Source organism: Oncorhynchus kisutch, unplaced genomic scaffold (assembly GCF_002021735.2).
Source record: "Oncorhynchus kisutch isolate 150728-3 unplaced genomic scaffold, Okis_V2 scaffold711, whole genome shotgun sequence".
Taxonomy (NCBI): Eukaryota; Metazoa; Chordata; class Actinopteri; order Salmoniformes; family Salmonidae; genus Oncorhynchus; species Oncorhynchus kisutch.
Genome location: NW_022262656.1, coordinates 40,193 through 65,421, shown reverse-complemented (window position 1 = coordinate 65,421; position 25,229 = coordinate 40,193). Strand labels below are relative to the sequence as shown.

Below are 25,229 nucleotides of genomic sequence, written 5' to 3'. Positions count from 1 at the left end.
GGTTAGGGTACTCTCAATAACTAAAGGTTAGGGTTAGGGTACTCTCTGTAACTAAAGGTTAGGGTACTCTCTATAACTAAAGGTTAGGGTACTCTCTATAACTAAAGGTTAGGGTACTCTCTGTAACTAAAGGTTAGGGTACTCTCTATAACTTAAGGTTAGGGTTAGGGTACTCTCTGTTACTAAAGGTTAGGGTACTCTCTATAACTAAAGGTTAGGGTACTCTCTATAACTTAAGGTTAGGGTTAGGGTACTCTCTGTTACTAAAGGTTAGGGTACTCTCTATAACTAAAGGTTAGGGTACTCTCTGTAACTAAAGGTTAGGCTTAGGGTACTCTGTAACTAAGTGTTAGGGTACTCTCTGTAACTAAAGGTTAGGGTACTCTCAATAACTAAAGGTTAGGGTTAGGGTACTCTCTGTAACTAAAGGTTAGGGTACTCTCTGTAACTAAAGGTTAGGGTACTCTCTATAACTTAAGGTTAGGGTTAGGGTACTCTCTATAACTACAGGTTAAGGTACTCTCTGTTACTAAAGGTTAGGGTACTCTCTGTAACTAAAGGTTAGGGTACTATCTGTTACCAAAGGTTAGGGTACTCTCTGTTACTAAAGGTTAGGGTACTCTCTGTTACTAAAGGTTAGGGTACTCTCTGTTACTAAAGGTTAGGGTACTCTCTGTTACTAAAGGTTAGGGTACTCTCTGTTACTAAAGGTTAGGGTACTCTCTGTTACTAAAGGTTAGGGTACTCTCTAATGGTGCTCAGGTTACCTGTGACTGGATGATGGCAGCATGACTCCCGTTGAAGGGGGACCTGCGGTCCTTGTCCCTGCGGTGACGACTGCTGCGCTTACTGCGCTGGAGTTGCTGTCGCAATTTAGCAATCTGGAGGAGAGAAGAGTTACTGGGTTAGGCAGTGTATTGATAGTGACAACTCTCCACGTCTTAGTGGTAAAGACAACAACATCCTATGTTGTCACTATGTGGAGTGTCACTATGTTGTAACTATGTGGAGTGTCACTATGTTGTCACTATGTGGAGTGTCGCTATGTTGTCGCTGTGGAGTGTCACTGTGTTGTCACTATGTGGAGTGTCACTATGTGGAGTGTCACTATGTTGTCACTATGTGGAGTGTCACTATGTGGAGTGTCACTATGTGGAGTGTCACTATGATGTCACTATGTTGTTATTATGTGGAGTGTCACTATGTTGTCACTATGTGGAGTGTCACTATGTTGTCACTATGTGGAGTGTCACTATGTTGCCACTATGTGGAGTGTCACTATGTTGCCACTATGTGGAGTGTCACTATGTTGTCACTATGTTGTCACTATGTGGAGTGTCACTATGTTGTCACTATGTGGTGTGTCACTATGTTGCCACTATGTGGAGTGTCACTATGTTGTCACTATGTGGAGTGTCACTATGTTGTCACTATGTTGTCACTATGTGGAGTGTCACTATGTTGCCACTATGTGGAGTGTCACTATGTGGAGTGTCACTATTTTGTCACTATGTGGAGTGTCACTATTTTGTCACTATGATGTCACTATGTGGAGTGTCACTATTGTCAATATGTGAAGTGTCACTATGTGGAGTGTCACTATGTTGTCACTATGTTGTCACTATGTGGAGTGTCACTATGTTGTCACTATGTGGAGTGTCACTATGTTGCCACTATGTGGAGTGTCACTATGTTGTCACTATGTGGAGTGTCACTATGTTGTCACTATGTGGAGTGTCACTATGTTGTCACTATGTGGAGTGTCACTATGTTGCCACTATGTGGAGTGTCACTATGTTGCCACTATGTGGAGTGTCACTATGTTGAGTGTCACTATGTTGTCACTATGTGGAGTGTCACTATGTTGCCACTATGTGGAGTGTCACTATGTTGTCACTATGTTGTCACTATGTGGAGTGTCACTATGTTGTCACTATGTGGAGTGTCACTATGTTGTCACTATGTGGAGTGTCACTATGTTGTCACTATGTGGAGTGTCACTGTGTTGTTACTATGGTGACCTCTTTGAGCTGGTCGGTGTTATTATGTGGAGAATCACTATGTTGTCACTATGTGGAGTGTCACTATGTTGTCACTATGTGGAGTGTCACTATGTTGTCACTATGTTTTCACTATGTGGAGTGTCACTATGTTGTCACTATGTGGAGTGTCACTATGTGGAGTGTCACTATGTTGCAACTATGTTGCTAATATGTGGAGTGTCACTATGTTGTCATTATGTGGACATTATGTGGAGTGTCACTATGTTGTCACTATGTGGAGTGTCACTATGTTGCAACAATGTGGAGTGTCACTATGTTGTCACTATGTGTAGTGTCACTATGTTGTCACTATGTGGAGTGTCACTATGTTGTTACTATGTTGCCACTATGTGGAGTGTCACTATGTTGTCAGTATGTGGAGTGTCACTATGTTGTCATTATGTGGAGTGTCACTATATTGTCACGATGTGGAGTGTCACTATGTTGTCACTATGTGGAGTGTCACTATGTTGTCACTATGTGGAGTGTCACTATGTTGCCACTATGTGGAGTGTCACTATGTTGTCACTATTTGGAGTGTCACTATGTTGTCACTATGTGGAGTGTCACTATGTTGTCACTATGTGGAGTATCACTATGTTGCCACTATGTGGAGTGTCACTATGTTGTTACTATGTGGAGTGTCACTATGTTGTCACTATGTGGAGTGTCACTATGTGGAGTGTCACTATGTTGCAACTATGTTGCTACTATGTGGAGTGTCACTATGTTGCCACTATGTGGAGTGTCACTATGTTGTCATTATGTGGACATTATGTGGAGTGTCACTATGTTGTCACTATGTGGAGTGTCACTATGTTGCAACAATGTGGAGTGTCACTATGTTGTCACTATGTGTAGTGTCACTATGTTGTCACTATGTGGAGTGTCACTATGTGGAGTGTCACTATGTTGCAACTATGTTGCTACTATGTGGAGTGTCACTATATTGTCACGATGTGGAGTGTCACTATATTGTCACGATGTGGAGTGTCACTATGTTGTCACTATGTGGAGTGTCACTATGTTGTTACTATGTTGCCACTATGTGGAGTGTCACTATGTTGTCAGTATGTGGAGTGTCACTATGTTGTCATTCTGTGGAGTGTCACTATGGTGTCACTATGTGGAGTGTCACTATGTGGAGTGTCACTATGTGGAGTGTCACTATGTTGTCACTATGTGGAGTGTCACTATGTTGTCACTATGTTGTCACTATGTGGAGTGTCACTATGTTGTCACTAATGGTTGGTGTTATTATGTTGAGTATCAATATGTTGTTACTATGGTGACCTCTTTGAGCTGGTCGGTGTTATTATGTGGAGAATCACTATGTTGTCACTATGTGGAGTGTCACTATGTTGTCACTATGTGGAGTGTCACTATGTTGCCACTATGTGGAGTGTCACTATGTTGTCACTATTTGGAGTGTCACTATGTTGTCACTATGTGGAGTGTCACTATGTTGTCACTATGTGGAGTATCACTATGTTGCCACTATGTGGAGTGTCACTATGTTGTTACTATGTGGAGTGTCACTATGTTGTCACTATGTGGAGTGTCACTATGTGGAGTGTCACTATGTTGCAACTATGTTGCTACTATGTGGAGTGTCACTATGTTGCCACTATGTGGAGTGTCACTATGTTGTCATTATGTGGACATTATGTGGAGTGTCACTATGTTGTCACTATGTGGAGTGTCACTATGTTGCAACAATGTGGAGTGTCACTATGTTGTCACTATGTGTAGTGTCACTATGTTGTCACTATGTGGAGTGTCACTATGTGGAGTGTCACTATGTTGCAACTATGTTGCTACTATGTGGAGTGTCACTATATTGTCACGATGTGGAGTGTCACTATATTGTCACGATGTGGAGTGTCACTATGTTGTCACTATGTGGAGTGTCACTATGTTGTTACTATGTTGCCACTATGTGGAGTGTCACTATGTTGTCAGTATGTGGAGTGTCACTATGTTGTCATTCTGTGGAGTGTCACTATGGTGTCACTATGTGGAGTGTCACTATGTGGAGTGTCACTATGTGGAGTGTCACTATGTTGTCACTATGTGGAGTGTCACTATGTTGTCACTATGTGGAGTGTCACTATGTTGTCACTATGTTGTCACTATGTGGAGTGTCACTATGTTGTCACTAATGGTTGGTGTTATTATGTTGAGTATCAATATGTTGTTACTATGGTGACCTCTTTGAGCTGGTCGGTGTTATTATGTGGAGAATCACTATGTTGTCACTATGTGGAGTGTCACTATGTTGTCACTATGTGGAGTGTCACTATGTTGTCACTATGTGGAGTGTCACTATGTTGTCATTATGTGGAGTGTCACTATGTTGTCACTATGTGGAGTGTCACTATGTTGTCACTATGTGGAGTGTCAATATGTTGTCACTATGTGGAGTGTCACTATGTTGTCACTATGTGGAGTGTCAATATGTTGTCACTATGTTGTCACTATGTGGAGTGTCACTATGTTGTCACTATGTGGAGTGTCACTATGTTGTCACTATGTGGAGTGTCACTATGTTGTCACTATGTGGAGTATCACTATGTTGTCACTATGTGGAGTGTCACTATGTTGTCATTATGTGGAGTGTCACTATGTGGAGTGTCACTATGTTGTCACTATGTGGAGTGTCACTATGTTGTCACTATGTGGAGTGTCAATATGTTGTCACTATGTGGAGTGTCACTATGTTGTCACTATGTGGAGTGTCACTATGTTGTCACTATGTGGAGTGTCAATATGTTGTCACTATGTTGTCACTATGTGGAGTGTCACTATGTTGTCACTATGTGGAGTGTCACTATGTTGTCACTATGTGGAGTGTCACTATGTTGTCACTATGTGGAGTGTCAATATGTTGTCACTATGTGGAGTATCACTATGTTGTCACTGTGGAGTGTCACTATGTTGTCACTATGTTGTCACTATGTGGAGTGTCACTATGTTGTCACTATGTGGAGTGTCACTATGTTGTCACTATGTGGAGTGTCACTATGTTGTCACTATGTGGAGTGTCAATATGTTGTCACTATGTGGAGTGTCACTATGTTGTCACTATGTGGTGTCAATATGTTGTCACTATGTTGTCACTATGTGGAGTGTCACTATGTTGTCAGTATGTGGAGTGTCACTATGTTGTCACTGTGGAGTGTCACTGTGTTGTCACTATGTGGAGTGTCACTATGTTGTCACTATGTGGAGTGTCACTATGTTGTCACTATGTGGAGTGTCACTATGTTGTCACTATGTGGAGTGTCACTATGTTGTCACTATGTGGAGTGTCACTGTGTTGTTACTATGGTGACCTCTTTGAGCTGGTCGGTGTTATTATGTGGAGAATCACTATGTTGTCACTATGTGGAGTGTCACTATGTTGTCACTATGTGGAGTGTCACTATGTTGTCACTATGTTTTCACTATGTGGAGTGTCACTATGTTGTCACTATGTGGAGTGTCACTATGTGGAGTGTCACTATGTTGCAACTATGTTGCTAATATGTGGAGTGTCACTATGTTGTCATTATGTGGACATTATGTGGAGTGTCACTATGTTGTCACTATGTGGAGTGTCACTATGTTGCAACAATGTGGAGTGTCACTATGTTGTCACTATGTGTAGTGTCACTATGTTGTCACTATGTGGAGTGTCACTATGTTGTTACTATGTTGCCACTATGTGGAGTGTCACTATGTTGTCAGTATGTGGAGTGTCACTATGTTGTCATTATGTGGAGTGTCACTATATTGTCACGATGTGGAGTGTCACTATGTTGTCACTATGTGGAGTGTCACTATGTTGTCACTATGTGGAGTGTCACTATGTTGCCACTATGTGGAGTGTCACTATGTTGTCACTATTTGGAGTGTCACTATGTTGTCACTATGTGGAGTGTCACTATGTTGTCACTATGTGGAGTATCACTATGTTGCCACTATGTGGAGTGTCACTATGTTGTTACTATGTGGAGTGTCACTATGTTGTCACTATGTGGAGTGTCACTATGTGGAGTGTCACTATGTTGCAACTATGTTGCTACTATGTGGAGTGTCACTATGTTGCCACTATGTGGAGTGTCACTATGTTGTCATTATGTGGACATTATGTGGAGTGTCACTATGTTGTCACTATGTGGAGTGTCACTATGTTGCAACAATGTGGAGTGTCACTATGTTGTCACTATGTGTAGTGTCACTATGTTGTCACTATGTGGAGTGTCACTATGTGGAGTGTCACTATGTTGCAACTATGTTGCTACTATGTGGAGTGTCACTATATTGTCACGATGTGGAGTGTCACTATATTGTCACGATGTGGAGTGTCACTATGTTGTCACTATGTGGAGTGTCACTATGTTGTTACTATGTTGCCACTATGTGGAGTGTCACTATGTTGTCAGTATGTGGAGTGTCACTATGTTGTCATTCTGTGGAGTGTCACTATGGTGTCACTATGTGGAGTGTCACTATGTGGAGTGTCACTATGTTGTCACTATGTGGAGTGTCACTATGTTGTCACTATGTGGAGTGTCACTATGTTGTCACTATGTTGTCACTATGTGGAGTGTCACTATGTTGTCACTAATGGTTGGTGTTATTATGTTGAGTATCAATATGTTGTTACTATGGTGACCTCTTTGAGCTGGTCGGTGTTATTATGTGGAGAATCACTATGTTGTCACTATGTGGAGTGTCACTATGTTGTCACTATGTGGAGTGTCACTATGTTGTCACTATGTGGAGTGTCACTATGTTGTCATTATGTGGAGTGTCACTATGTTGTCACTATGTGGAGTGTCACTATGTTGTCACTATGTGGAGTGTCAATATGTTGTCACTATGTGGAGTGTCACTATGTTGTCACTATGTGGAGTGTCAATATGTTGTCACTATGTTGTCACTATGTGGAGTGTCACTATGTTGTCACTATGTGGAGTGTCACTATGTTGTCACTATGTGGAGTGTCACTATGTTGTCACTATGTGGAGTATCACTATGTTGTCACTATGTGGAGTGTCACTATGTTGTCATTATGTGGAGTGTCACTATGTGGAGTGTCACTATGTTGTCACTATGTGGAGTGTCACTATGTTGTCACTATGTGGAGTGTCAATATGTTGTCACTATGTGGAGTGTCACTATGTTGTCACTATGTGGAGTGTCACTATGTTGTCACTATGTGGAGTGTCAATATGTTGTCACTATGTTGTCACTATGTGGAGTGTCACTATGTTGTCACTATGTGGAGTGTCACTATGTTGTCACTATGTGGAGTGTCACTATGTTGTCACTATGTGGAGTGTCAATATGTTGTCACTATGTGGAGTATCACTATGTTGTCACTGTGGAGTGTCACTATGTTGTCACTATGTTGTCACTATGTGGAGTGTCACTATGTTGTCACTATGTGGAGTGTCACTATGTTGTCACTATGTGGAGTGTCACTATGTTGTCACTATGTGGAGTGTCAATATGTTGTCACTATGTGGAGTGTCACTATGTTGTCACTATGTGGTGTCAATATGTTGTCACTATGTTGTCACTATGTGGAGTGTCACTATGTTGTCAGTATGTGGAGTGTCACTATGTTGTCACTGTGGAGTGTCACTGTGTTGTCACTATGTGGAGTGTCACTATGTTGTCACTATGTGGAGTGTCACTATGTTGTCACTATGTGGAGTGTCACTATGTTGTCACTATGTGGAGTGTCACTATGTTGTCACTATGTGGAGTGTCACTGTGTTGTTACTATGGTGACCTCTTTGAGCTGGTCGGTGTTATTATGTGGAGAATCACTATGTTGTCACTATGTGGAGTGTCACTATGTTGTCACTATGTGGAGTGTCACTATGTTGTCACTATGTTTTCACTATGTGGAGTGTCACTATGTTGTCACTATGTGGAGTGTCACTATGTGGAGTGTCACTATGTTGCAACTATGTTGCTAATATGTGGAGTGTCACTATGTTGTCATTATGTGGACATTATGTGGAGTGTCACTATGTTGTCACTATGTGGAGTGTCACTATGTTGCAACAATGTGGAGTGTCACTATGTTGTCACTATGTGTAGTGTCACTATGTTGTCACTATGTGGAGTGTCACTATGTTGTTACTATGTTGCCACTATGTGGAGTGTCACTATGTTGTCAGTATGTGGAGTGTCACTATGTTGTCATTATGTGGAGTGTCACTATATTGTCACGATGTGGAGTGTCACTATGTTGTCACTATGTGGAGTGTCACTATGTTGTTACTATGTTGCCACTATGTGGAGTGTCACTATGTTGTCAGTATGTGGAGTGTCACTATGTTGTCATTATGTGGAGTGTCACTATGTTGTCACTATGTGGAGTGTCACTATGTTGTCACTATGTGGAGTGTCACTATGTTGTCACTATGTGGAGTGTCACTATGTTGTCACTATGTGGAGTGTCACTATGTGGAGTGTCACTATGTGGAGTGTCACTATGTTGTCACTATGTGGAGTGTCACTATGTTGTCACTATGTGGAGTGTCACTATGTTGTTACTATGTGGAGTGTCACTATGTTGTCACTATGTTGTCACTATGTGGAGTGTCACTATGTTGTTACTATGTGGAGTGTCACTATGTTGTCACTATGTGGAGTGTCACTATGTTGTCACAATGTGGAGTGTCACTATGTTGTCACTATGTTGTCACTATGTGGAGTGTCACTATGTTGTCACAATGTGGAGTGTCACTATGTTGTCACTATGTTGTCACTATGTGGAGTGTCACTATGTTGTCACTATGTGGAGTGTCACTATGTTGTCACTATGTGGAGTGTCACTATGTTGTCACTATGTGGAGTGTCACTATGTTGTCACTATGTGGAGTGTCACTATGTTGTCACTATGTGGAGTGTCAATATGTTGTCACTATGTGGAGTGTCACTATGTTGTCACTATGTGGAGTGTCACTATGTTGTCACTATGTGGCGTGTCACTATGTTGTCACTATGTGGAGTGTCACTGTGTTGTTACTATGGTGACCTCTTTGAGCTGGTCGGTGTTATTATGTGGAGAATCACTATGTTGTCACTATGTGGAGTGTCACTATGTTGTCACTATGTGGAGTGTCACTATGTTGTCACTATGTTTTCACTATGTGGAGTGTCACTATGTTGTCACTATGTGGAGTGTCACTATGTGGAGTGTCACTATGTTGCAACTATGTTGCTAATATGTGGAGTGTCACTATGTTGTCATTATGTGGACATTATGTGGAGTGTCACTATGTTGTCACTATGTGGAGTGTCACTATGTTGCAACAATGTGGAGTGTCACTATGTTGTCACTATGTGTAGTGTCACTATGTTGTCACTATGTGGAGTGTCACTATGTTGTTACTATGTTGCCACTATGTGGAGTGTCACTATGTTGTCAGTATGTGGAGTGTCACTATGTTGTCATTATGTGGAGTGTCACTATATTGTCACGATGTGGAGTGTCACTATGTTGTCACTATGTGGAGTGTCACTATGTTGTTACTATGTTGCCACTATGTGGAGTGTCACTATGTTGTCAGTATGTGGAGTGTCACTATGTTGTCATTATGTGGAGTGTCACTATGTTGTCACTATGTGGAGTGTCACTATGTTGTCACTATGTGGAGTGTCACTATGTTGTCACTATGTGGAGTGTCACTATGTTGTCACTATGTGGAGTGTCACTATGTGGAGTGTCACTATGTGGAGTGTCACTATGTTGTCACTATGTGGAGTGTCACTATGTTGTCACTATGTGGAGTGTCACTATGTTGTTACTATGTGGAGTGTCACTATGTTGTCACTATGTTGTCACTATGTGGATTGTCACTATGTTGTTACTATGTGGAGTGTCACTATGTTGTCACTATGTGGAGTGTCACTATGTTGTCACAATGTGGAGTGTCACTATGTTGTCACTATGTTGTCACTATGTGGAGTGTCACTATGTTGTCACAATGTGGAGTGTCACTATGTTGTCACTATGTTGTCACTATGTGGAGTGTCACTATGTTGTCACTATGTGGAGTGTCACTATGTTGTCACTATGTGGAGTGTCACTATGTTGTCACTATGTGGAGTGTCACCATGTTGTCACTATGTGGAGTGTCACTATGTTGTCACTATGTGGAGTGTCAATATGTTGTCACTATGTGGAGTGTCACTATGTTGTCACTATGTGGAGTGTCACTATGTTGTCACTATGTGGCGTGTCAATATGTTGTCACTATGTGGAGTGTCACTATGTTGTCACTATGTGGAGTGTCAATATGTTGTCACTATGTGGAGTGTCACTATGTTGTCACTATGTGGAGTGTCAATATGTTGTCACTATGTGGAGTGTCACTATGTTGTCACTATGTGGAGTGTCAATATGTTGTCAATATGTTGTCACTATGTTGTCACTATGTGGAGTGTCACTATGTTGTCATTATGTGGAGTGTCACTATGTTGTCACTATGTGGAGTGTCACTATGTTGTCAGTATGTGGAGTGTCACTATGTTGTCACTATGTGGAGTGTCACTATGTGGAGTGTCACGATGTTGTCACTATGTGGAGTGTCACTATGTTGTCACTATGTGGAGTGTCACTATGTTGTCACTATGTGGAGTGTCACTATGTTGTCACTATGTGGAGTGTCACTATGTTGTCACTGTTTGGAGTGTCACTATGTTGTCACTATGTGGAGTGTCACTATGTTGTCACTATGTGGAGTGTCACTATGTTGTCACTACTGGTCGGCGTTATTATGTTGTCACTATGTTGTCATTATGTTGTCACTATGTTGTCACTATGTTGTTATTATGTTGGCACTGTTGTTATTATGTTGTCAATATGTTGTTACTGTTGTCACTATGTTGTTACTATGTGGAGTGTCACTATGTTGTCACTACTGGTCGGTGTTGTCATTAGTCTGCCGGAAAAAACGTCTGACGTCATTTCCGGTCACAACTTGCAGGCTTGTTTTCGAGTTGCTGTGCGTTTTGTTGCCAACCTGTTTTGCTACCTGACAACTTTACGGTTTTCACTTTTTAATTACCGTTCATATATTTATTTATTTTTTCCTCAACTTTTCACTCCGGACGCTTTATCTGGACACGATTCGTCAGGACCTCCAACAGCCGAAGCTAAGTAGTAACATTAACATGATGCCTTCTAATTGCAGCCGCTGTACTCGCCTTGCGGCGAGGATAGCTGTGCTGCAAGCCCAGCTTCAGACGCAATCGTTAGGCAAGGGTAATTTCAGTGTAGGAAAGGATGAAACAGCGTCTGTGGCACCAGTAAGTACAGATAGTAGTGTAAATCCCCTGGCACAGTCCCCGCAGCCGGACAACTTTCTCATGGTTTCTGGAAGGAAATGCTGTAGGAACGCTCAACCGGTGTCGCTCATTCAGCCGACAGAAACTTTCAACCGGTTTTCCCCATTAAGCAGCGGGTCGGAGTCAGAGGCCGATTCTTCTCTGGTCTCTACTCCTCCCGTTACGGGGTCTGAGACGCCGAAACTTCCCACCATTAGCTCTGACAAGTTGAAAACTCTAGTCATTGGCGACTCCATTACCCGCAGTATTAGACTTAAAGCGAATCATCCAGCGATCATACACTGTTTACCCGGGGGCAGGGCTACCGACGTTAAGGCTAATCTGAAGATGGTGCTGGCTAAAGCTAAAACTGGCGAGTGTAGAGAGTATAGAGATATTGTTATCCACGTTGGCACCAACGATGTTAGGATGAAACAGTCAGAAATCACCAATCGCAACATAGCTTCTGCGTGCATATCAGCTAGAAAGATGTGTCGGCATCGAGTAATTGTCTCTGGCCCCCTCCCAGTTAGGGGGAGTGATGAGCTCTACAGCAGAGTCTCACAACTCAATCGCTGGTTGAAAACTGTTTTCTGCCCCTCCCAAAAGTTAGAATTTGTAGATAATTGGCCCTCTTTCTGGGACTCACCCACAAACAGGACCAAGCCTGACCTGCTGAGGAGTGACGGACTCCATCCTAGCTGGAGGGGTGCTCTCATCTTATCTACCAACATAGACAGGGCTCTAACTCCTCTAGCTCCACAATGAAATAGGGTGCAGGCCAGGCAGCAGGCTGTTAGCCAGCCTGCCGGCATAGTGGAGTCTGCCATTAGCACAGTCAGTGTAGTCAGCTCAGCTATCACCATTGAGACCGTGTCTGTGCCTCGACCTAGGTTGGGCAAAACTAAACATGGCGGTGTTCGCCTTAGCAATCTCACTAGGATAAAGACCACCTCCATTCCTGTCATTACTGAAAGAGATCATGATACCTCACATCTCAAAATAGGGCTACTTAATGTTAGATCCCTTACTTCAAAGGCAATTATAGTCAATGAACTAATCACTGATCATAATCTTGATGTGATTGGCCTGACTGAAACATGGCTTAAGCCTGATGAATTTACTGTTTTAAATGAGGCCTCACCTCCTGGCTACACTAGTGACCATATCCCCCGTGCATCCCGCAAAGGCGGAGGTGTTGCTAACATTTACGATAGCAAATTTCAATTTACCCCCCCAAAATAAATGACATTTTCGTCTTTTGAGCTTCTAGTCATGAAATCTATGCAGCCTACTCAATCACTTTTTATAGCTACTGTTTACAGGCCTCCTGGGCCATATACAGCGGACCTTGTAGTCATAGCAGATAATATTCTAATCTTTGGTGACTTTAATATTCACATGGAAAAGTCCACAGACCCACTCCAAAAGGCTTTCGGAGCCATCATCGACTCAGTGGGTTTTGTCCAACATGTCTCTGGACCCACTCACTGTCACAGTCATACGCTGGACCTAGTTTTGTCCCATGGAATAAATGTGGTGGATCTTAATGTTTTTCCTCATAATCCTGGACTATCGGACCACCATTTTATTACGTTTGCAATTGCAACAAATAATCTGCTTAGACCCCAACCAAGGAACATCAAAAGTCGTGCTATAAATTCACAGACAACACAAAGATTCCTTGATGCCCTTCCAGACTCCCTCTGCCTACCCAAGGACGCCAGAGGACAAAAATCAGTTAACCACCTAACTGAGGATCTCAATCTAACCTTGCGCAATACCCTAGATGCAGTTGCACCCCTAAAAACTAAAAAAAATTCTCATAAGAAACTAGCTCCCTGGTACACAGAAAATACCCGAGCTCTGAAGCAAGCTTCCAGAAAATTGGAACGAAAATGGCGCCACACCAAACTGGAAGTCTTCCGACTAGCTTGGAAGGACAGTACCGTGCAGTACCGTAGAGCCCTTACTGCTGCTCGATCATCCTACTTTTCTAACTTAATTGAGGAAAATAAGAACAATCCGAAATTCCTTTTTAATACTGTCGCAAAGCTAACTAAAAAGCAGCATTCCCCAAGAGAGGATGACTTTCACTTTAGCAGTGATAAATTCATGAACTTCTTTGAGGAAAAGATTATGATTATTAGAAAGCAAATTACGGACTCCTCTTTAAACCTGCGTATTCCTACAAACCTCAGTTGTCCTGAGTCTGCACAACTCTGCCAGGACCTAGGATCAAGAGAGACGCTCAAGTGTTTTAGTACTATATCTCTTGACACAATGATGAAAATAATCATGGCCTCTAAACCTTCAAGCTGCATACTGGACCCTATTCCAACTAAACTACTGAAAGAGCTGCTTCCTGTGCTTGGCCCTCCTATGTTGAACATAATAAACGGCTCTCTATCCACTGGATGTGTACCAAACTCACTAAAAGTGGCAGTAATAAAGCCTCTCTTGAAAAAGCCAAACCTTGACCCAGAAAATATAAAAAACTATCGGCCTATATCGAATCTTCCATTCCTCTCAAAAATTTTAGAGAAGGCTGTTGCGCAGCAACTCACTGCCTTCCTGAAGACAAACAATGTATACGAAATGCTTCAGTCTGGTTTTAGACCCCATCATAGCACTGAGACGGCACTTGTGAAGGTGGTAAATGACATTTTAATGGCATCGGACCGAGGCTCTGCATCTGTCCTCGTGCTCCTAGACCTTAGTGCTGCTTTTGATACCATCGATCACCACATTCTTTTGGAGAGATTGGAAACCCAAATTGGTCTACACGGACATGTTCTGGCCTGGTTTAGATCTTATCTGTCGGAAAGATATCAGTTTGTCTCTGTGAATGGTTTGTCCTCTGACAAATCAACTGTAAATTTCGGTGTTCCTCAAGGTTCCGTTTTAGGACCACTATTGTTTTCACTATATATTTTACCTCTTGGGGATGTTATTCGAAAACATAATGTAAACTTTCACTGCTATGCGGATGACACACAGCTGTACATTTCAAAGAAACATGGTGAAGCCCTAAAATTGCCCTCGCTAGAAGCATGTGTTTCAGACATAAGGAAGTGGTTGGCTGCAAACTTTCTACTATTAAACTCGGACAAAACAGAGATGCTTGTTCTAGGTCCCAAGAAACAAAGAGATCTTCTGTTGAATCTGACAATTAATCTTAATGGTTGTACAGTCGTCTCAAATAAAACTGTGAAGGACCTCGGCGTTACTCTGGACCCTGATCTCTCTTTTGAAGAACATATCAAGACCATTTCGAGGACAGCTTTTTTCCATCTACGTAACATTGCAAAAATCAGAAACTTTCTGTCCAAAAATGATGCAGAAAAATTTATCCATGCTTTTGTCACTTCTAGGTTAGACTACTGCAATGCTCTATTTTCCGGCTACCCGGATAAAGCACTAAATAAACTTCAGTTAGTGCTAAATACGGCTGCTAGAATCCTGACTAGAACCAAAAAATGTGATCATATTACTCCAGTGCTAGCCTCTCTACACTGGCTTCCTGTCAAAGCAAGGGCTGATTTCAAGGTTTTACTGCTAACCTACAAAGCATTACATGGGCTTGCTCCTACCTATCTCTCTGATTTGGTCCTGCCGTACATACCTACACGTACGCTACGGTCACAAGACGCAGGCCTCCTAATTGTCCCTAGAATTTCTAAGCAAACAGCTGGAGGCAGGGCTTTCTCCTATAGAGCTCCATTTTTATGGAACGGTCTGCCTACCCATGTCAGAGACGCAAACTCGGTCTCAACCTTTAAGTCTTTACTGAAGACTCATCTCTTCAGTGGGTCATATGATTGAGTGTAGTCTGGCCCAGGAGTGGGAAGGTGAACGGAAAGGCTCTGGAGCAACGAACCGCCCTTGCTGTCTCTGCCTGGCCGGTTCCCCTCTTTCCACTGGGATTCTCTGCCTCTAACCCTATTACAGGGGCTGAGTCACTGGCTTGCTGGGGCTCTCTCATGCCGTCCCTGGAGGGGGTGCGTCACCTGAGTGGGTTGATTCACTGTTGTGGTCATCCTGTCTGGGTTGGCGCCCCCCCCTTGGGTTGTGCCGTGGCGGAGATCTTTGTGGGCTATACTCAGCCTTGTCTCAGGATGGTAAGTTGGTGGTTGAAGATATCCCTCTAGTGGTGTGGGGGCTGTGCTTTGGCAAAGTGGGTGGGGTTATATCCTTCCTGTTTGGCCCTGTCCGGGGGTGTCCTCGGATGGGGCCACAGTGTCTCCTGACCCCTCCTGTCTCAGCCTCCAGTATTTATGCTGCAGTAGTTTATGTGTCGGGGGGCTGGGGTCAGTTTGTTATATCTGGAGTACTTCTCCTGTCCTATTCGGTGTCCTGTGTGAATCTAAGTGTGCGTTCTCTAATTCTCTCCTTCTCTCTTTCTTTCTCTCTCTCGGAGGACCTGAGCCCTAGGACCATGCCCCAGGACTACCTGACATGATGACTCCTTGCTGTCCCCAGTCCACCTGGCCATGCTGCTGTTCCAGTTTCAACTGACCTGAGCCCTAGGACCATGCCCCAGGACTACCTGACATGATGACTCCTTGCTGTCCCCAGTCCATCTGGCCATGCTGCTGCTCCAGTTTCAACTTCCACCTGACTGTGCTGCTGCTCCAGTTTCAACTGTTCTGCCTTATTATTATTCGACCATGCTGGTCATTTATGAACATTTGAACATCTTGGCCATGTTCTGTTATAATCTCCACCCGGCACAGCCAGAAGAGGACTGGCCACCCCACATAGCCTGGTTCCTCTCTAGGTTTCTTCCTAGGTATTGGCCTTTCTAGGGAGTTTTTCCTAGCCACCGTGCTTCTACACCTGCATTGCTTGCTGTTTGGGGTTTTAGGCTGGGTTTCTGTACAGCACTTTGAGATATCAGCTGATGTACGAAGGGCTATATAAATACATTTGATTTGATTTGAAATTTGATTATGTTATTATTAATTTGTCACTATGTTATTATGTCACTATGTCACTATGTTGTTATTATGTTGTTACTATGTTGTTATTATGTTGTTACTATGTTCTTATTATGTTGTCACTATGTTGTTATTATGTTGTTACTATGTTGTTACTATGTTGTTATTATGTTGTTACTATGTTGTTATTATGTTGTTACTATGTTGTTATTATGTTGTCACCATGTTGTTATTATGTTGTCACCATGTTGTTATTATGTTGTCCCTATGTTGTTATTATGATGTCACTATGTTGTTATTATGATGTCACTATGTTGTTATTATGATGTCAATATGTTGTTATTATGTTGTCACTATGTTGTTATTATGTTGTCACTATGTTGTTATTATGTTGTCACTATGTTGTTATGTTGTCACTATGTTGTTATTATGATGTCACTATGTTGTTATTATGATGTCACTGTTGTTATTATGTTGTCACTATGTTGTTATTATGTTGTCACTATGTTGTTATTATGATGTTACTATGTTGTTATTATGTTGTCACTATGTTGTTATTATGTTGTCACTATGTTGTTATTATGTTGTCACTATGTTATTATGTTGTTATTATGTTGTTACTATGTTGTTATTATGTTGTTACTATGTTGTTATTATGTTGTCACCATGTTGTTATTATATTGTCACTGTTATTATGTTGTTACTATGTTGTTATTATGTTGTTACTATGTTGTTATTATGTTGTCACCATGTTGTTATTATGTTGTTAATATGTCACTATGTTGTTATTATGTTGTTATTATGTTGTCACTATGTTGTTATTATGTTGTCAATATGTTGTCACTATGCTGTCATTATGTTGTCACTGATGTTATTATGTTGTCACTATGTTGTCACTATGTTGTTATTATATTGTCACTGTTGTTATTATGTTGTCACTATGTTGTCACTATGTTGTCATTATATTGTCACTGTTGTTATTATGTTGTCACTATGTTGTCACTATGTTGTCAGTATCTAAAGGCAGAGACTGAACAGTGTGACTATCCTCTTTGAGCTGGTCGGTGTTATTATGTTGTCATTATGTTGTCACTATGTTGTCAGTATCTAAAGGCAGAGACTGAACAGTGTGACTAACCTCTTTGAGCTGGTCGGTGCTCCCGCAGGAGGCCGATCTCTTGTGGCTCCCCCGCCTCCTCTCATCCGCCCAGGCCCTGGGGGTCTGACACCACAGAGAGATGTGAGATGTATGAATACAAACACACACACTGGGGGTCTGACACCACAGAGAGAGGTGAGATACATGAATACAAACACACACACACACACACACACCCTGGGGGTCTGACACCACAGAGAGAGGTGAGATACATGAATACAAACACACACACACACCCTGGGGGTCTGACACCACAGAGAGATGTGAGATGCATGAATACAAACACACACACTGGGGGTCTGACACCACAGAGAGAGGTGAGATACATGAATACAAACACACACACACACACACACACCCTGGGGGTCTGACACCACAGAGAGATGTGAGATGCATGAATACAAACACACACACTGGGGGTCTGACACCACAGAGAGAGGTGAGATACATGAATACAAACACACACACACACACACACACACACCCTGGGGGTCTGACACCACAGAGAGATGTGAGATGCATGAATACAAACACACACACTGGGGGTCTGACACCACAGAGAGAGGTGAGATACATGAATACAAACACACACACACACACACACACCCTGGGGGTCTGACACCACAGAGAGATGTGAGATGCATGAATACAAACACACACACTGGGGGTCTGACACCACAGAGAGAGGTGAGATACATGAATACAAACACACACACACACCCTGGGGGTCTGACACCACAGAGAGAGACAGGTGAGATGCATGAATACAAACACACACATACACTCACCTGAGTGGCCTTGTCCCTCATGCAGGGAGTGTGGTGGGCGTGGCTTCCGTCCTGAGGCCGGGGACCAATAAGATAAGAGCCAAGGAGCGTGCCCAGTAGGGGCCACAGCTGGGAGGAGCCAGAGGATGTGGGAGGAGCTGAATCAGCTGCTCTCTGCAGAAAGACAGGAAGAGAAGAAGAGAGGGGAAAATAAGAAATACATTTCATTCTAACACAATAGCTAGAGTTGTTTGTAAACAGCCTTTGTGTTTGTAAACAAACAGCTGAGATGCTCAGTCTGAGGCAGGTGCCCACTGATGTAAGCCATCAATACAATAAACACTCACCATCCAACCCATATCAACCCTAACCCATCATACAGACCTACCAACCCAGCCATATCAACCCTAACCCATCATACAGACCATCCAACCCATATCAACCCTAACCCATCATACAGACCATCCAACCCATATCAACCCTAACCCATCATACAGACCATCCAACCCATATCAACCGTAACCCATCATAGAGACCATCCAACCCAGCCATATCAACCCTAACCCATCATACAGACCATCCAACCCAGCCATATCAACCCTAACCCATCATACAGACCATCCAACCCAGCCATATCAACCCTAACCCATCATACAGACCATCCAACCCAGCCATATCACATCAATACAATATACACTAACCATCCAACCCAGACATATCAACCCTAACCCATCATACAGACCATCCAACCCAGCCATATCAACCCTAACCCATCATACAGACCATCCAACCCAGACATATCAACCCTAACCCATCATACAGACCATCCATCCAACCCATATCAACCCTAACCCATCATACAGACCATCCATCCAACCCATATCAACCCATCATACAGACCATCCAACCCAGCCATATCAACCCTAACCCATCATACAGACATCCAACCCATATCAACCCTAACCCATCATACAGACCATCCAAACCAGCCATATCAACCCTAACCCATCATACATACCATCCAACCCATATCAACCCTAACCCATCATACAGACCATCCAACCCATATCAACCCTAACCCATCATACAGACCATCCAACCCATATCAACCCTAACCCATCATACAGACCATCCAACCCATATCAACCCTAACCCATCATACAGACCATCCAACCCGGCCATATCACATCAATACAATATACACTAACCATCCAACCCAGACATATCAACTCTAACCCATGATACAGACCATCCATCCAACCCATATCAACCCTAACACATCATACAGACCATCCATCCAACCCATATCAACCCTAACCCATCATACAGGCCATCCAACCCAGACATATCAACCCTAACCCATCATACAGACCATCCAACCCAGCCATATCAACCCTAACCCATCATACAGACCATCCAACCCAGCCATATCAACCCTAACCCATCATACAGACCATCCAACCCAGCCATATCACATCAATACAATATACACTAACCATCCAACCCAGACATATCAACCCTAACCCATCATACAGACCATCCAACCCAGCCATATCAACCCTAACCCATCATACAGACCATCCAACCCAGCCATATCAACCCTAACCCATCATACAGACCATCCAACCCAGCCATATCAACCCTAACCCATCATACAGACCATCCAACCCAGACATATCAACCCTAACCCATCATACAGACCATCCATCCAACCCATATCAACCCTAACCCATCATACAGACCATCCATTCAACCCATATCAACCCTAACCCATCATACAGGCCATCCATCCCAGCCATATCAACCCTAACCCATCATACAGACGATCCAACCCAGCCATATCAACTCTAACCCATCATACAGGCCATCCAACCCAGACATATCAACCCTAACCCATCATACAGACCATCCAACCCAGCCATATCAACCCTAACCCATCATACAGACCATCCAACCTGGCCATATCAACCCTAACCCATCATACAGACCATCCAACCCAGACATATCAACCCTAACCCATCATACAGACCATCCAACCCAGCCATATCAACCCTAACCCATCATACAGACCATCCAACCCAGCCATATCAACCCTAACCCATCATACAGACCATCCAACCCAGCCATATCAACCCTAACCCATCATACAGACCATCCAACCCAGCCATATCAACCCTAACCCATCATACAGGCCATCCAACCCAGCCATATCACATCAATACAATATACACTAACCATCCAACCCAGACATATCAACCCTAACCCATCATACAGACCATCCAACCCAGACATATCAACCCTAACCCATCATACAGACCATCCAACCCGGCCATATCACATCAATACAATATACACTAACCATCCAACCCAGACATATCAACTCTAACCCATGATACAGACCATCCATCCAACCCATATCAACCCTAACACATCATACAGACCATCCATCCAACCCATATCAACCCTAACCCATCATACAGGCCATCCAACCCAGACATATCAACCCTAACCCATCATACAGACAATCCAACCCAGCCATATCAACCCTAACCCATCATACAGACCATCCAACCCAGCCATATCAACCCTAACCCATTATACAGACCATCCAACCCAGCCATATCAACCCTAACCCATCATACAGACCATCCAACCCAGCCATATCACATCAATACAATATACACTAACCATCCAACCCAGACATATCAACTCTAACCCATCATACAGACCATCCAACCCAGCCATATCAACCCTAACCCATCATACAGACCATCCATCCAACCCATATCAACCCTAACCCATCATACAGACCATCCAACCCAGCCATATCAACCCTAACCCATCATACAGACCATCCATCCAACCCATATCAACCCTAACCCATCATACAGACCATCCAACCCAGCCATATCAACCCTAACCCATCATACAGACCATCCAACCCAGCCATATCAACCCTAACCCATCATACAGACCATCCAACCCAGCCATATCACATCAATACAATATACACTAACCATCCAACCCAGACATATCAACCCTAACCCATCATACAGACCATCCAACCCATATCAACCCTAACCCATCATACAGACCATCCAACCCATATCAACCCTAACCCATCATACAGACCATCCAACCCATATCAACCCTAACCCATCATACAGACCATCCAACCCGGCCATATCACATCAATACAATATACACTAACCATCCAACCCAGACATATCAACTCTAACCCATGATACAGACCATCCATCCAACCCATATCAACCCTAACACATCATACAGACCATCCATCCAACCCATATCAACCCTAACCCATCATACAGGCCATCCAACCCAGACATATCAACCCTAACCCATCATACAGACCATCCAACCCAGCCATATCAACCCTAACCCATCATACAGACCATCCAACCCAGCCATATCAACCCTAACCCATCATACAGACCATCCAACCCAGCCATATCAACCCTAACCCATCATACAGGCCATCCAACCCAGACATATCAACCCTAACCCATCATACAAACCATCCAACCCAGACATATCAACTCTAACCCATCATACAGACCATCCAACCCAGACATATCAACCCTAACCCATCATACAGACCATCCAACCCAGCCATATCAACCCTAACCCACCATCCAACCCAGCCATATCAACCCTAACCCATCATACAGACCATCCAACCCAGACATATCAACCCTAACCCATCATACAGACCATCCAACCCAGCCATATCAACCCTAACCCATCATACAGACCATCCAACCCAGCCATATCAACCCTAACCCACCATCCAACCCAGCCATATCAACCCTAACCCATCATACAGACCATCCAACCCAGACATATCAACCCTAACCCATCATACAGACCATCCAACCCAGCCATATCAACCCTAACCCATCATACAGACCATCCATCCAACCCATATCAACCCTAACCCATCATACAGACCATCCATTCAACCCATATCAACCCTAACCCATCATACAGGCCATCCATCCCAGCCATATCAACCCTAACCCATCATACAAACCATCCAACCCAGCCATATCAACCCTAACCCATCATACAGACCATCCAACCCAGCCATATCAACCCTAACCCATCATACAGACGATCCAACCCAGCCATATCAACTCTAACCCATCATACAGGCCATCCAACCCAGACATATCAACCCTAACCCATCATACAGACCATCCAACCCAGCCATATCAACCCTAACCCATCATACAGGCCATCCAACCCAGACATATCAACCCTAACCCATCATACAGACCATCCAACCCAGACATATCAACCCTAACCCATCATACAGACCATCCAACCCGGCCATATCACATCAATACAATATACACTAACCATCCAACCCAGACATATCAACTCTAACCCATGATACAGACCATCCATCCAACCCATATCAACCCTAACACATCATACAGACCATCCATCCAACCCATATCAACCCTAACCCATCATACAGGCCATCCAACCCAGACATATCAACCCTAACCCATCATACAGACCATCCAACCCAGCCATATCACATCAATACAATATACACTAACCATCCAACCCAGACATATCAACCCTAACCCATCATACAGACCATCCAACCCAGCCATATCAACCCTAACCCATCATACAGACCATCCAACCCAGCCATATCAACCCTAACCCATCATACAGGCCATCCAACCCAGACATATCAACCCTAACCCATCAAACAGACCATCCAACCCAGCCATATCAACCCTAACCCATCATACAGACCATCCAACCCAGCCATATCAACCCTAACCCATCATACAGACCATCCAACCCAGCCATATCAACCCTAACCCATCATACAGACCATCCAACCCAGCCATATCAACCCTAACCCATCATACAGACCATCCAACCCAGCCATATCAACCCTAACCCATCATACAGACCATCCAACCCAGCCATATCAACCCTAACCCATCATACAGACCATCCAACCCAGCCATATCAACCCTAACCCATCATACAGACCATCCAACCCAGCCATATCAACCCTAACCCATCATACAGGCCATCCATCCAACCCATATCAACCCTAACCCATCATACAGGCCATCCAACCCAGACATATCAACCCTAACCCATCATACAGACCATCCAACCCAGCCATATCACATCAATACAATATACACTAACCATCCAACCCAGACATATCAACTCTAACCCATCATACAGACCATCCATCCATCCAACCCATATCAACCCTAACCCATCATACAGACCATCCATTCAACCCATATCAACCCTAACCCATCATACAGGCCATCCATCCCAGCCATATCAACCCTAACCCATCATACAAACCATCCAACCCAGCCATATCAACCCTAACCCATCATACAGACCATCCAACCCAGCCATATCAACCCTAACCCATCATACAGACGATCCAACCCAGCCATATCAACTCTAACCCATCATACAGGCCATCCAACCCAGACATATCAACCCTAACCCATCATACAGACCATCCAACCCAGACATATCAACCCTAACCCATCATACAGACCATCCAACCCAGCCATATCAACCCTAACCCATCATACAGACCATCCAACCCAGCCATATCAACCCTAACCCATCATACAGACCGTCCAACCCAGCCATATCACATCAATACAATATACACTAACCATCCAACCCAGACATATCAACCCTAACCCATCATACAGACCATCCAACCCAGCCATATCAACCCTAACCCATCATACAGGCCATCCAACCCAGACATATCAACCCTAACCCATCAAACAGACCATCCAACCCAGCCATATCAACCCTAACCCATCATACAGACCATCCAACCCAGCCATATCAACCCTAACCCATCATACAGACCATCCAACCCAGCCATATCAACCCTAACCCATCATACAGACCATCCAACCCAGCCATATCAACCCTAACCCATCATACAGGCCATCCATCCAACCCATATCAACCCTAACCCATCATACAGGCCATCCAACCCAGACATATCAACCCTAACCCATCATACAGACCATCCAACCCAGCCATATCAACCCTAACCCATCATACAGACCATCCAACCCAGACATATCAACCCTAACCCATCAAACAGACCATCCAACCCAGCCATATCAACCCTAACCCATCATACAGACCATCCAACCCAGACATATCAACCCTAACCCATCATACAGGCCATCCAACCCAGACATATCAACCCTAACCCATCATACAGACCATCCAACCCAGACATATCAACCCTAACCCATCAAACAGACCATCCAACCCAGCCATATCAACCCTAACCCATCATACAGGCCATCCAACCCAGACATATCAACCCTAACCCATCATACAGACCATCCAACCCAGACATATCAACCCTAACCCATCAAACAGACCATCCAACCCAGCCATATCAACCCTAACCCATCATACAGGCCATCCAACCCAGACATATCAACCCTAACCCATCATACAGACCATCCAACCCAGACATATCAACCCTAACCCATCATACAGACCATCCAACCCAGCCATATCAACCCTAACCCATCATACAGACCATCCAACCCAGCCATATCAACCCTAACCCATCATACAGACCATCCAACCCAGCCATATCAACCCTAACCCATCATACAGGCCATCCATCCAACCCATATCAACCCTAACCCATCATACAGGCCATCCAACCCAGACATATCAACCCTAACCCATCATACAGACCATCCAACCCAGCCATATCACATCAATACAATATACACTAACCATCCAACCCAGACATATCAACTCTAACCCATCATACAGACCATCCATCCATCCAACCCATATCAACCCTAACCCATCATACAGACCATCCATTCAACCCATATCAACCCTAACCCATCATACAGGCCATCCATCCCAGCCATATCAACCCTAACCCATCATACAAACCATCCAA

At 43.6% G+C, this 25,229-nt stretch overlaps 1 protein-coding gene across 2 annotated transcripts in view; it reads right to left on the bottom strand.

Moving 5' to 3' along the window:
- The window catches only part of LOC109886468 (protein FAM117B-like), a 44,304-nt gene that overhangs the window by 15,834 nt on the left and 3,241 nt on the right, over positions 1–25,229 (bottom strand). For both annotated transcript variants that reach the window (XM_031815951.1, XM_031815950.1), the window contains exons 2-4: positions 18,266–18,418; positions 17,457–17,540; positions 768–881 (exon numbers count right to left, since the gene is read on the bottom strand). In XM_031815951.1, coding sequence (XP_031671811.1) covers positions 768–881; positions 17,457–17,540; positions 18,266–18,286 — 219 coding nt within the window. In that variant the 5' untranslated portion in view covers positions 18,287–18,418. The remainder of the gene's footprint in view (positions 1–767; positions 882–17,456; positions 17,541–18,265; positions 18,419–25,229) is intronic.